At 42.4% G+C, this 13,783-nt stretch overlaps 1 protein-coding gene across 6 annotated transcripts in view; it reads left to right on the top strand.

The window, feature by feature from the left end:
- The window catches only part of LPAR1 (lysophosphatidic acid receptor 1), a 122,677-nt gene extending 109,359 nt beyond the window's left edge, over positions 1-13,318 (top strand). For all 6 annotated transcript variants that reach the window (XM_030567458.1, XM_030567459.1, XM_030567462.1 and 3 more), the window contains exon 4: positions 12,240-13,318. In XM_030567458.1, coding sequence (XP_030423318.1) covers positions 12,240-12,541 — 302 coding nt within the window. In that variant the 3' untranslated portion in view covers positions 12,542-13,318. The remainder of the gene's footprint in view (positions 1-12,239) is intronic.
- Positions 13,319-13,783: the final 465 nt, after the last annotated feature.

Raw genomic sequence — 13,783 nt, 5'->3', positions numbered from 1 at the left:
CAATCGTGTCAAGATTTATCAAGGGTCTGGAGCGGCTCTACCCTCAGGTCAAACGGCCTACCCCTACTTGGGACCTGAACCTGGTTCTAACCAGGCTAATGGCGCCCCCCTTCGAACCCTTAGCCACATGCTCGCTGCTGTACCTATCCTGGAAGGTGGCCTTCCTAGTCGCTATTACGTTGGCCCGGCGAGTCTCGGAGCTTCGGGCTCTGACCGTGGACCCTCCGTATACGGTGTTCCATAAGGACAAGGTACAGCTGCGACCGCACCCGGCGTTCCTCCCTAAGGTCGTCTCTGCCTTCCATATTAACCAAGACGTCTTCCTGCCAGTCTTTTACCCAAAGCCGCATTCATCCCGAAGAGAGCAACAGCTCCACTCCTTGGATATCCGAAGGGCTCTCGCATTCTACATTGAGAGAACTAAACCCTTCCGGCGTTCACCACAATTGTTTGTGGCAGTAGCGGAACTCATGAGAGGCATGGCAATCTCCTCCCAGCGTATCGCATCCTGGGTCACGTCCTGCATCAGGACATGTTACGACTTGGCCAGTGTGCCAACGGGACCCCTTACCGCCCATTCTACCAGGGCTCAGGCTTCCTCGGCCGCATTTTTGGCTCATGTCCCCATACAAAAAAATCTGCCATGCGGCCACATGGTCTTCTGTACACACCTTCGCATCACACTATGCACTGGTACAGCAAGCTAGAGACGATGCTGCTTTTGGCGCAGCGGTTTTACAGTCCGCAACGTCTCACTCCAACCCCACCATCTAGGTAAGGCTTGGGAATCACCTAATTGGAATGGATATGAGCAAGCACTCGAAGAAGAAAAGACGGTTACTCACCTTTGTAACTGTTGTTCTTCGAGATGTGTTGCTCATATCCATTCCACACCCGCCCTCCTTCCCCACTGTCGGAGTAGCCGGCAAGAAGGAACTGAGGAGCGGGCGGGCCAGCAGGGGTATATATGAGGCGCCATACTGGTGCCACTCCAGGGAGCGACCTGCTGGCCCACCGAGTGTTGCTAGGGTAAAAAGTCTCCGACGAACGTGCACGCGGCGCGCGCACACCTAATTGGAATGGATATGAGCAACACATCTCGAAGAACAACAGTTACAAAGGTGAGTAACCGTCTTTTGTTCAAGGAAGGTAGATTTCATGCACCAATCCTGAAGAATGCCTGTGTTTCACATATAATTTATATATGTGAAACACAGGGCTTTGTGTCCTCCTTAATTTAAAAAATCTATTCTAATTGGAAACCTATATGGTTTACTTCCATGTCCATTCAGTCTTTGGCTTCTCTTGGAAGCCTGATAATGGAGGTGATCCCTTACAATCGTGACAGAGACTCTCAAATTTATTTCATGTGACTGCTAAACAGCCAGCAGACAGTAACTGCTCTCAGCTGGCACTGATGCTGGACTTGAACCCACAACTTAGAGATAAGATGATCAGTCTTGCTCTTTGCATCCCCACTGCCTCCCATTTTCTTTTTTCTCTTCATATTTTCCTGGGTTTTTCCTGTTGCTGTGAGATGTTTCAAGAGCGCTTAAACCTGAATCAAAAGTGAAGGGGCGTTTGGTGATTTGCAAGCATTAGACCAGGGATCAGCAACCTTCCTCACACGGCACGCCAGGATAAGCCCCCTGGTGGGCAGGGCTTCCATGTCCGCAGGTTCAGCTGATCCCGGCTCCCACTGGCCACGGTTCGCCACTCCAGGCCAATGGGGGTGGCAGGAAGCAGCACGGGCCGAGGGATGTGCTGGCTGCAGCTTCTCCCAGCCCCCATTGGCCTGGAACGGCAAACCGTGGCCAGTGGGAGCCACAATCAGCTGAACCTGTGGACATGGCAGGTAAACAAACCAGCCCGGCCTGCCAGGGGCTTGCCTTGGCTGGTCATGTGTTGAAGGTTGCCGATCCCTGCATTAGATGTAATGGAGCCACGGACAACACAGAGTAGCAGCCATGGGACATTAAAAAGGATAGAAAACTTTATTGTTCAGCTCTTCCCCATCTACACACCATGAAAGAATCATGCAAGTGAATTCCTCCCATCCGCTGAGCTCACAGTTCAGAGTACATGGGAGGGAACAAATAAAAACCTTAACAAGAAGGATCTGTATCTCTATGCTTCTTGGACTCTGGATTGTGAGGGGGAGGTTTTCTAACCATAAGAAAGGCTACTTTACCTGGGTTAGCCCTAAAAAAAATCTAGAGCTTGCTTATTATAGAAACTTCTATTATCTTTTGAAACTTAAGATTGTAGCTCATTTGTGTGTCTGGTTACCTGCTTTAACCTTGTAAATAAATGTCGTCTTTCCTTTTCCTAGTAATAAATTAAAATAAGTGGTGTCTTTGGTATGACATCGAAGATGTAATTTACCTGGGTGAGTGACTGATACTTTAGGGACTGGGAGTGACCTGAATATTGCTGTGATCTTTGATGTACGGGACCTGTCACAAAGGAATGTTTATCTGGATGGCGAGACTGAGGAGTACCCCAGGGGACTGTCTGTGACTCCATGTCAAGGCTGTTATAGTACCTCAGCAGTTTACTCTTGATGATTGGTTGGTGCAATCTAAGGATCGAACTTGCAGCCAGTTTGGGGGTTTTGCCCTGTGCATGGTACCCAGGCTCTTCAGCCACCGCAGGACAGCTTCACACTTCTGTTGAGCTGTCAAGCAGGTAAGTGGATGGTGACAGGAAACCAGCAGGGGAGAGATACTAAGAGGATGGAGGAAGTTACAGACTGAGATTAACACTTCAGAAAAAGTCACTTTCTAAAATGTAGAACTGTTGGAAGCATAACCAAAAGCAAAAAGAACTAGCAACATATACAATTTTTAATTTTTTTTTTAATTTTTTAAGATTTTAAAATTATGGACTCAACCTAAAGAATATATATAGTGAGGAAGTGAAAATCACGTATACATATATTATGAATTATAAATGGTTTAGAACATGTGATGACTGCTGTAGGTAGAGAACAGAAAAAGAGTTCAAAGATTAACATACGCCAAAGAATCCTGCATGATCCCTAGAAATACCTACTGTACAACACACTAGAAACATCAATAATGTGGAAAGATGGAGTGATATTTTTTAAAAGAACTAAAGGGTAAGGAAGACAAAGGTGAGATATTAAATATCAAGCCCAGGGATGAAGTCAGCCCTGTGAGTCCACTAGATATTGGCATCTTATTTTGTTTGCACTGGTTCCCAGCACAACCAGAGCAAAAGCAGAGCATGAAGGAGGTTTTCACAAGATACACACTTCAACATTCTAATGACTAAGTAGGTGCTTTAAGAGGGGAACAACCATGGTCCTAGGAGAGTGTTTGTTGACAGAAGAGAGAGACACACATTGCTAAAATCTGAACAAATTCTATGCCTAAGTGATCAGAGTCGGATGGCAACAGATATCAAAGCAGACATGCTGGATTTCCTAAGGGAGAGGAAAGAAATATTGGAAAAAGTTGGGATGCCTGTATAATAGGTAATCTGGGTATTATATTGTGTGAAAATGCACCAAACTCAACATCCTAACAGTCTGAAGAAAGAATCAAAAAGAGATGGGGTTCAGGAAGAAGAGGGATATAATCTTGGTAGACACCATTTATTGAAAATTCTCTTTGCTGCTTTCTTTGGTCCATTTGCAAATGTGATATTTGAGGTGAAATCCTGGCCTCAGTGAAGGTAATGGGAGTTTTGCTATTGACTTGAATGGAGCCAGGATTTTACAGGTGATGCTGGAATGGCGATGTCTATCAGGAGTTCCAGTGGCTGGCCTGGTGAAATGATGCTGGAAACACTGATGCAGTAGGATGACCATTTCTTGGCTCTTTGTAGTATTCTGTCTGGCATGGTACATTCTGGATGCCATCTTTCCCTCATTCCACGTTGTATCACTTCCGCTCTTTGCTTTGGTTCTCCTGCTCTGAATTCTCTTACAATATATACGTACTGTTTTATGGTGGGATGAATATGGCATGTTTTTTTGATTTTATTGTAACTGTTACAAATCACGTTTGCCTCTTGCATACAATAGAAGCATTTAAGTAAAAGAACAATTGGTGGGAACTGCAGCAGAGCATACAGGACAATGTATATAGGTCAGAACACAACCATGCCTTCAACAAAATACGGCTGTGTTGGTGTACAGTAGTGTCATGCTCACACACGAACACATTTCTTATTCCATATTCATTCAGCAATATGTTCCAGAGGGTCAGCTTGCTCAGATGAACTCACTGAAAGTGGCAGAAACTGTTGTGATGGCATTTACTGCTATGTAAAATTTTTTTGCCCTGTGTTCAACAAAGCCACTGTCCCTACATATGTTTATCAGCTAGCTCATCCTCAGAGGAGGGATTTCAAATCTGGAACTTGCATTCCCTTTGATCTGCTGGAGCCTGAGTTTGTTGACTTTCTGAGTATTTTGTTCGGGAACATCTCTTTCCCTAGACACTTTCTGAGGGAGTTGGTGGAAGGGCAGAGCTCTTGTTGTGTTGAGTTGTGGAGAGCTAGAATTGGTTTGGTTAGAACTTGGCCCTTTTTTAATATATCTTCATGGAGCTTGAGTTTCAGACAGGCACATTTTAGAAATTGAAATAAAAACAAAGTGAAAAAACCTGACTCAAAATTCCCAATCATAGTAATAAGTATTTGTTCTTGAGCTGAGGGTTTTGGGTGATACCTTAGCCCTTTTGGAGCAAAATCAGGGATCAGCATGTCTGGCTAGAAATAGAAGAAAAATTACTCCTGTATATTTGCAGAACCATTAACTGTGTTCACCATTACATGTCACAGATAATAGTATTCAACTTGAGAATGAACTTTCTGAATTTTGTTTTAATGGAAAAAGACAATAAGCTATAAATTAATGCTAACATAATTAATTGGGTGTTTAGCTCTTTGTGCTACACAAAGAGAATTGCAGCCTAAGGAAGCTTACTGATATCCAAGGCATGAAAACCATCTGGCTGTCTCCTGTCTAATTAGCTACATTCCAAGTTACTGGAGCTAACCATTTTCCCTACTGAGAAATTAATCATACTTAGCTATTTAGCATTTGTCAGGCCTAAAATCCTAGAAATTGTCATCAGTATGGATGCTATCCCTGTTGCTCTGTTTGACTATGCTTTGACTCCTATAGGATTTGATCTTTCTGAGCCTCATTTCTGCCTTTGTTTTGCTCAATTCAGAGATGTTTCCTGCTTCACCTTGCCCTGAGTGACAGTGCTAACCCAGTAAAGTGTAATCCCTCCTGCAAGCGTATGGTACTGCTAGTCTGGGGCTAATTTTATTGCAGTCATTTTTTTCCCTGTCCTCTACAGGATGCCACATCCCAATTCACTTTCACATCCTTCCCAGGCAGAGTTCCCACCACTGAGCAGGGGTTTCTCCACTCTTTCCCTTCCCACCCCAAAAGTCTCCTGACCCTGCATTTTCCACCACCAACCTGCAGAGGATGCTGCGACACTTCTTCCCTGCAGGTAACCAGCTGCAACACCTAGTATCCTACTCACAGCTGCAGCACTCCTCTTCTCCTAGTCCTAGCTCTGAATGCCTCCAGCGGAGTAGGGAGTGGACTCAAGAGAGGCAGCTGCCTAGCCAGAATTCTGTCATGGGAGCAGGAGGAGAGGGGGCCAGAGGAGACTGGCTCAGTGGAAGGGGACAAAAGTGGGGAGGAGTATGGGTACTGGGAGAGCACAGTCCTGTGCAGGGGAGAGTTGGATGGACATACCTATGGAAGGATAATGTGGAGCAACTAATAATACAGAGGACTTACAGTAGTTTATAGGTAAATAAGCACTTTTCCTGGGTGGATAAGTATCACTATTATTATTTGTTTGTCTTACGGTAGTGCCTAGGGAGTTCTAATACCGGACCAGGATCCCATTGTGCTCGGAGCTGTGAAAACACAAAACAAAAAGACCTCCCTGCCCAGACAGCTTCCAGTCCAAGTAAGACTTTACAATGTGAGTTGTAGTCGCCCCAGTTTTCAAATGAGGAATCAAGCATGACAAGGTTAAAGACCTTACTTGCAAATGGCAAATGCAATGCTACAGCCAGGCCTGGGACAGAGGGGAGTATGTAGGGGGGAAATTACATGGTTAAACAGGAGCAAGTGAGTGCTTCAGAATAAATCACATCTTATCAGAGCTGTGGAATAACTTCCCTTTCCTTCCTCCTGTCTTTCTTTTAGATTTTATTACCTTGGTCTCTTTCATTCCTTCAGGCTTTGCCTTATTGTTTTCTTGTCCAAGCGAAACCCACTTTACTTTTGTATTTGCAAGAAGTGCTGATACTCCTCTCCCATTTGGGGGGCAGGAGCGGGGGAATTGTTGAGCTTGGAACACTGAGAATCGCCGAATCACTGTGGTGCGTGACTTGGCAGGGATCAGACACCTTCTATCTTATGTTGCCGTTGTAAAGTAGGGGGAAATGAATGTTCATGGAATAAATGTAATCTTATCCCATTTTAGGCAAAAGGGAAAAGAGCACTCATGAGGATACACTTCATCTGCTAATTGGAGAACTTTTTAAAGAGTTGCCGTTCAGTCTGGTAACTTGAAAATGAGCATGTGTGGGTTAATGTGGGAGAGTGTGAAGGTTTGAGGCGGTTCTGTGACTTAAAACCACAGCAGTAGGGAGTGGTAGAGAGACACAGCAGCCCATTGGGAATTCTTGGGTGTGTTGCCTAGACCCAGAGGAGGAATGTGGCATCTGCACCACTCTTTGGTGCCATGTGTTCTCTCCCACTCAGGGCCAGCTCCATTGGCACTGCCCCTCCCTTGTGTGGGGAAGCCAATGTCACAGGTGGGACTAGCCTGGAATAGTCTATTACAGGGCTCGGCTCACTTGAGCCCTAAGGGAACAAGCGGTCTGTGAGTTTCCAATAACCTCATCAAAGTGAAGCTTAATACAATATTATATTGCTGTTTTCACACTGTAGCTGTAATAAAAACATCTGTGGAACTAGAGTAGAGCTCGCAGAGAGCCTGACTTGTGCATGCTGGGGTAATGGCTTGAAGTCCATTTACCCTCACTTGGTTTTGGATCTGCAGTGTGTCTGCTTCTCCTTTTAAAAAAAATCCATCAAACTGAAAATGTTTTCTCTCTTCTCAATCACACTTGTCAGATCTGCTTCCAGCGGTGTCTGTTTCTTCAGAAGCGGGCCTTTTGTTCTTACGTTGACTCTGGTGATATTTGTGTAAGCAAAGCCATTGGTTGAAGACAACATATATGGATAGAGGAAAAATAGACTCTCCTCAATGATTGACCAAACTGACAGACTCTGACTGGTTGATGTAAAGTGTGTCTGTGACTACTATACATCTCACATTCAAGCAGAGACCTAAATAAACATCACTTTGTTCAGAATAGTCCTTTATGTTCTATGCTTTCCTCCTGCAGTATCTTTTCATAATTAGCATTAAGATTTTGTCACAGATATTTTTAGTAAAAGTAACGGACAGGTTGCGGGCAGTAAACAAAAATTCACGGAAGCCCGCAACCTGTCTGTGACTTTTACTAAAAAATAATGGGGGGAAGAATTGACGAGGGGACAACTGAAGCCAGAGAGAGGGAATAAGAGCCTAACCCAGGGCTGAAGCAGAAAATGTCACAGAGGTCTCTGAAAGGTATGGACTCCCTGACCTCCGTGACATAATCTTACTCTTACATATATTAAACATTTTTTTCTTGTTGATATTCCAAACATTAACAGTAGGAGACTACATTCCCTCTGAGTCCAAGTAGCTAATAATGTTGTATGCTATCTGATCAAAGGTTTTATTCTCACGAGGCATGCCTTTCAAAAAAAAAAATAATTTCTATCACAGTTAAATGTTTGGTACCGTACATCTGTTGTACATTATTGTTCACTGTTTGTAAATCAGTTATGTCATATTTACCCAAGCCATTCCAAATTTGGAACATACAACACCACAGATCGTAGAACATACATGAGGACAGACAGGGTCAGACCAAAGGTCCATGTAGCCCAGTATCCTGTCTTCTGCCAGTGGCCAATGATAAGTGCCCCAGAGGGAATGAACAGAACAGGTAATCATCAACTGATCCATCCCCTGTCACCCATTCCCAGCTTCTGGTAATAGCCATTGATTGATCTATCCTCCATGAACTTATCTAGTTCTTTTTTGAACCCTGTTATAGTCTTGGCCTTCACAACATCCTCTGGCTGGGAGTTCCACAGGTTGACTGTGTGTTGTGTGAAAAAATACTTCCTTTTGTTTGTTGCCTATTAATTTCATTTGGTGACCCCTAATTCTTGTGTTATGAGGCGTAGCTAACACTTCCTTATTTACTTTCTCCACAGCAGTCATGATTTTATAGACCTCTATCATATCCCCCACTTAATAATCTCTTTTCCAAGCTGAAAAGTCCCAGTCTTATTAATCTCTCCTCATATGGCAGCCATTCAATACTAATAATTTTTGTTGCCCTTTTTTGATCCTTTTCCAATTCCAATAGATCTTTTCTGAGATGAGGCGACCACATCTGCACACAGTATTCAAGATGTGAGTGTACCATGGATTTAGATAGAGGCAATATGATATTATCTGTCTTATTATCTATCCCTTTCTTAATGATTCCCAACATTCTGTTTGCTTTTTTGATTGCTGTTGCACATTGGGTGGATGTTTTCAGAGAACCATCCACAATGACTCCAAGATCTCTTTCTTGAGTGGTAACAGCTAATTTAGACCCCATCATTTTATATGTATAGTTGGGATTATGTTTTCCAATATGCATTACTTTACACTTATCAACCTTGAATTTCATCAGCCATTTTGTTGCACAGTCACCTAGTCTTGAGAGATCCTTTTGTAGCTCTTTGCAGTCTGCCTGAGACTTAACTGTCTTTAGTAATTTTGTATCATCTGCACCTCACTTCACTCTATACCCATTTTTCGAGATCATTTATGAATATGTTGAATAGGACTGGGCCCAGTACAGACCCCTGGGAGACACCACTATTTACCATGCTGAAAACTGACCATTTAGTCCTACACTTTGTTTCCTGTCTTTTAAGAAGACAGATGGATGATTTTTGTTTGTTGTGATAGCCCCCTAAATGTGGTAGGTATTTTCGAAACATGGAGCGACACAGTCTCTGCCACAAAGATATCTCATTTGAATCCTAGACAAGATGCATCATGTAAGAGCTACAACAGTTGGAGAAATAAGGTCTCATGGCTACTTTGTTGCTATGTACACCTGTAGCCTGATATAACTCGACCTGATATAACATGAATTCAGATATAACATGGTAAAGCGGTGCTCCAGGGGGGCTGCGCACTGCAGTGGATCAAAGCAAATTCGATGTAACGCAGTTTCACCTATAACACAGTAAGATTTTTTGGCTCCCAAGGACAGCGTTATATCAGAGTAGAGGTGTTTATCCTCAATATTTGCAAAGAACCCATTCCCTGGGGGAAAAAAACACACTAAAATCCTCTTGGTGGACCCCTGCTCTTTGAGTATCCATTCTGACCTTCTTCCTTATACAGTCCTTGCTCCATGTGTCAGACAAGGACAAGTCATTCCAACAGTGCTCCATGCCTTCCTCAGTAATCTATCCTTCCATATCACCCCGGACATCAGTGATTCCTAGGGCTATGAATCATAGAATCATAGAATATCAGGGTTGGAAGGAACCTCAGGAGGTCATCTAGTCCAACCCCCTGCTCAAAGCAGGACCAATCCCCAACTAAATCTTCCCAGCCAGGGCTTTGTCAAGCCTGACCTTAAAAACCTCTAAGGAGGGAGATTCCACCACCTCCCTAGGTAATCCCTTCCCGTGCTTCACCACTGTCCTAGTGAAAAAGTTTTTCCTAATATCCAACCTAAACCTCCCCCATTGAAGGCTGTATGAAGGTTGCCTTTGCCTCAGTCTTTCAGTGAATGGGAGGTGCCTGATGAGGAATGATGTCTGAAAGTTCCTTTAAATTGTGGTGTTGCTTTGGATTGGTCTGGGGATAGTGCAGTCAGCGCATGGCTTTTTTTTGCTCAACCATTTTGAAAAAAAGATAATTGAAACTTCACCCAGAGGCACCCAGCACACAAGCATGTCTATAAATGTAGGTGACAAGAGAACAGTGCACCCCTGAGTCTTCTCATGAGTGTTCTGGGGCCTTCAGTCTGTTGGAGCAAGGTCTGTGGCTGTACAGTGGCCTGTGTGAAATGAGTTTGATGGCCTATCTGTTGCCCTAGGTGGGAATAACTAACACCTTCTTGGCAGACACAGCACAGAGGCTGTGGGATGAATAGGCTATGCATAACCTGTTTTCCCCCTTGAATTGAACCCTCCAGTCACAATGGGGGCACACTAACAGATACCATAGTGATGGCTGCAGTATAAGAACCTAAACAGAATAGAATTTACAGGGCAATATACGGAAGCTTGTATTGTCGTTGTCTGTGCTAAATATGTCTATCCGTAGGGACTTTATTTTTCCATTGATGTCAATCCAGCAAATCTCAGGAGCATTGAAATCCCCCCATTTTCTCTCTCTCAAATATTTTCATGTCAGAGCTTCCTCTTCTTTGTATCTATTGCAAGCATCCTGAAGTGCTCAGTAAGAGAATACCATACCTAAACTCACTGTCCCTATTAAGATAATAGCTACTTGAGTTCATCCCTGCACTTAAATACAGAATTTTGTGCTGAGCTTTACCCACACTCTGTTCTGCAAGTGTTGAGGGTAGGGGGTGGAGGTAGAGAGAGAAAGTGTTTTAATCAATGCAAGATTCTTTGGCAATCATGCTACTGAAGCCTTAGGAGCTTCTGAAGAGAGCTCTAAGAAAGGAAATAAAGCCCTTGAAAGGACTATCTTTCAGTGCACGCAGGGCATGTTTAGTACTTTCCATTACATAATGGGCCTGAAATGGATTAGCAGGACCCAAACAAATTCTTCTTGAGAATTACTCCCTGCATCTCTTCTCTCTTTCTTCTGCTTCATTCACAGCTCTAACAGAAAAGTTGTCTTTGTTGTTAGCTTGAGAAGTAAATTGCAGCATTGTCTCCCGGGAGCACGATTTAATCGAAGATCTCTAGCTGAAGTGGAAAAATGCTTCTCATTATCACCTTTAAATGGCAATATATTTGCCAAGGAGGGAATATTTAAAGGGGAGGGGTGGCTCTTTTTCTGGTTCGAAGTGCTACCAGAAAACATTATTTTTGGATTTTAAGAGATAAACCTCTCATCATGTCACTGAAGAAATTGCTGGGAGTATATTTATTGTAGAAAAATAAAATTAAACATTGCTGCTGGCAAGAGTCCCTCTCCACTCTGAACTCTGGGGTACAGATGTGGGGACCCACACGAAAGACCCTCTAAGCTTATTTTTGCTAACTTAGGTTAAAAACTTCCCCAAGGCACAAATCCTTTCCTTGTCCTTGGACGGTATTGCTGCCACCACCACCATGTGATTTAGACAAAGATTCAGGAAAAGGACCATTTGGAGTTCTTATTTCCCCAAAATATCATGCCAAACCCTTTCATCCCCTTTCCTGGGGAGGCTTGAGTATAATATACCAACCAATTGCCTTTAATAAAGTACAGACCAGACCCTAAAAAGAACACTAAAATCAATCAAATTCTTAAAAGAAGAACTTTATAATAAAGAACAAGTCAAAGAAGCAGCTCTGTAAAATGAGGATTGAAGGTAATTTTAGAGAGTGATAAAAAGATTTAAAACACAGAGGATTCCCCTCTAGGCTCAACTTCAAAGTTACAGAAACAGGAATAAACCTCCCTCTTAGCATAGGAAAAATTCACAAGCTAAAACAAAAGATAATCTAACGCATTTCCTTGCCTTTACTTACAATTTCTGTAATTTTAGATGTATCATTTCAAAGTATATTTTCAAGAAATGGTTTACCTCCTTGGTGTCTCTCTATCCAGAGGGAACCAACAAAGAAAGCACAAACAAAACCTCCCTCCACCCCTAGATTTGAAAGTATTTTCTTTTCCCATTGGTCCTTATAGTCAGATGCCAACTAGATTAATTGAACTAATTAGTTCCTTACAGGTAAAATGATTCTGTACCTCTGTCTGTACCTCTGGCCAGGAGGGATTTTATGTTACTGCACATAAAGGTTGTTATCCTTCCCTTTATATTTATGACAGCTGCTTTTGGTCAGATCATTTATACAGTCTGTTATGTGATCAGAACATTGATATTTGATTTTTCTTTCTCACTAGGTGCTTTTATAATCTGCTGGACCCCAGGATTAGTCTTGTTACTCCTTGATGTTTGCTGTCCTCAGTGTAATGTCCTGGCCTATGAAAAATTCTTCCTGCTACTTGCTGAATTCAACTCTGCCATGAACCCCATCATCTACTCCTACCGGGACAAAGAAATGAGTGCTACCTTCAAACAGATCCTCTGCTGTCAGCGCAGTGAGAATGCCAACGGCCCCACCGAAGGCTCTGACCGCTCTGCTTCATCACTCAATCACACCATCTTGGCTGGAGTACACAGTAATGATCATTCTGTGGTTTAAAAAGAAATTGAAAGATCAAAAAGAACCACAGAGAATTTTTATTGATGGATGAACAATAACAGGCTAGAAAACCACATCGAGAGGGCTAGGCACAAGGAAAGTAACAAACTTACAAGACATTCTTAAATACTAATGGACACAGTATTCTCTTTTTCCAGAAAACCCACCCATGCACAACACCAGCCATGTATGCAGAACTGGCCGTGCTATAGCCCTCGTCCTTTCTTCTGCTTTCTGAAACTAGAAAGCAGATTCCTTGCAATGGAATTCATAAGTAGCACTAGGAAAGTCTTATTTAGACTACACTAACTAGACTCTGTCAGAATATGCTTTGTCTTGGTGCCAGTTGAAATCAACTCTGATTAATTAAGCGTATACCTGCTTCACTGCATTTACATGTAGACACTTAGTCTTGTTTTTAAAAAAAAATGCATTTCATTTAATAAATACTTAATATTTATCACCATCCGCATGCTTGTGATGGACATTAACTGTGCAGGGAGAAAAAACATGCTGTAGTCTTTGTATTCTTAGCTACACTGCCATTACTACAACAAAACAAAAATATTTTTCTAATACTGGCCACAGGAAAATGATGGAAATTCCGACTCTTCCTACCTTCTTTACTGGTGTTAGAGCACACTTGTTCTGTGTGATGGTGGATTGTTTTATTTCAAAAAAAGATGCTAATTGTAACGTCCGCAGGAAAGTAGAAAAGCATAGACTGTATTACAGTGTTTGTTTAGATTATGAAATAAACAGTACTCTAGTCACAAGGTACAGTAGTTAACTTTCTTCTTTGAAGTGTGGTATTGAAATATGTAACATACACAAGGGGTCCCAAGTTTGTTCATGGTCAGCTCCTTAGAGTAGGATATGTCTTTAATGTTCTAAAAGAGCTACAGTTGTGCGGCTAAGCTGAAGCACAGGAGTGTTTTGTAAGATGTATTTATAGTGTTGGAGTGTTTTTCTCATTCATTGTGGAATGCAAAGGGATTTTTTCAATGCATAATATAGTGTACTTCGTAAATGCTTTTTTTTAAAAAAGAAATCTTTTTTTTGCACTGAGTGAGGGACATTTTTGAGGGTATCTAAAAAATTATTTACCCTTTATCTCATAAACAGTAGTTACTTGGAGCTACGGTACAATTTTATTTTTTAATGAGACCAAATATATAATCGGTCAAACAATTGAAACCTCCATTATGATAAGCTAGCCAAATATCTGGACATCTCGTACAT

Source organism: Gopherus evgoodei, chromosome 6, assembly GCF_007399415.2.
Source record: "Gopherus evgoodei ecotype Sinaloan lineage chromosome 6, rGopEvg1_v1.p, whole genome shotgun sequence".
Taxonomy (NCBI): domain Eukaryota; kingdom Metazoa; phylum Chordata; order Testudines; family Testudinidae; genus Gopherus; species Gopherus evgoodei.
The sequence above is the reverse complement of the archived record's forward strand: the minus strand, read 5'-3'. Positions and strand labels throughout refer to the sequence as shown.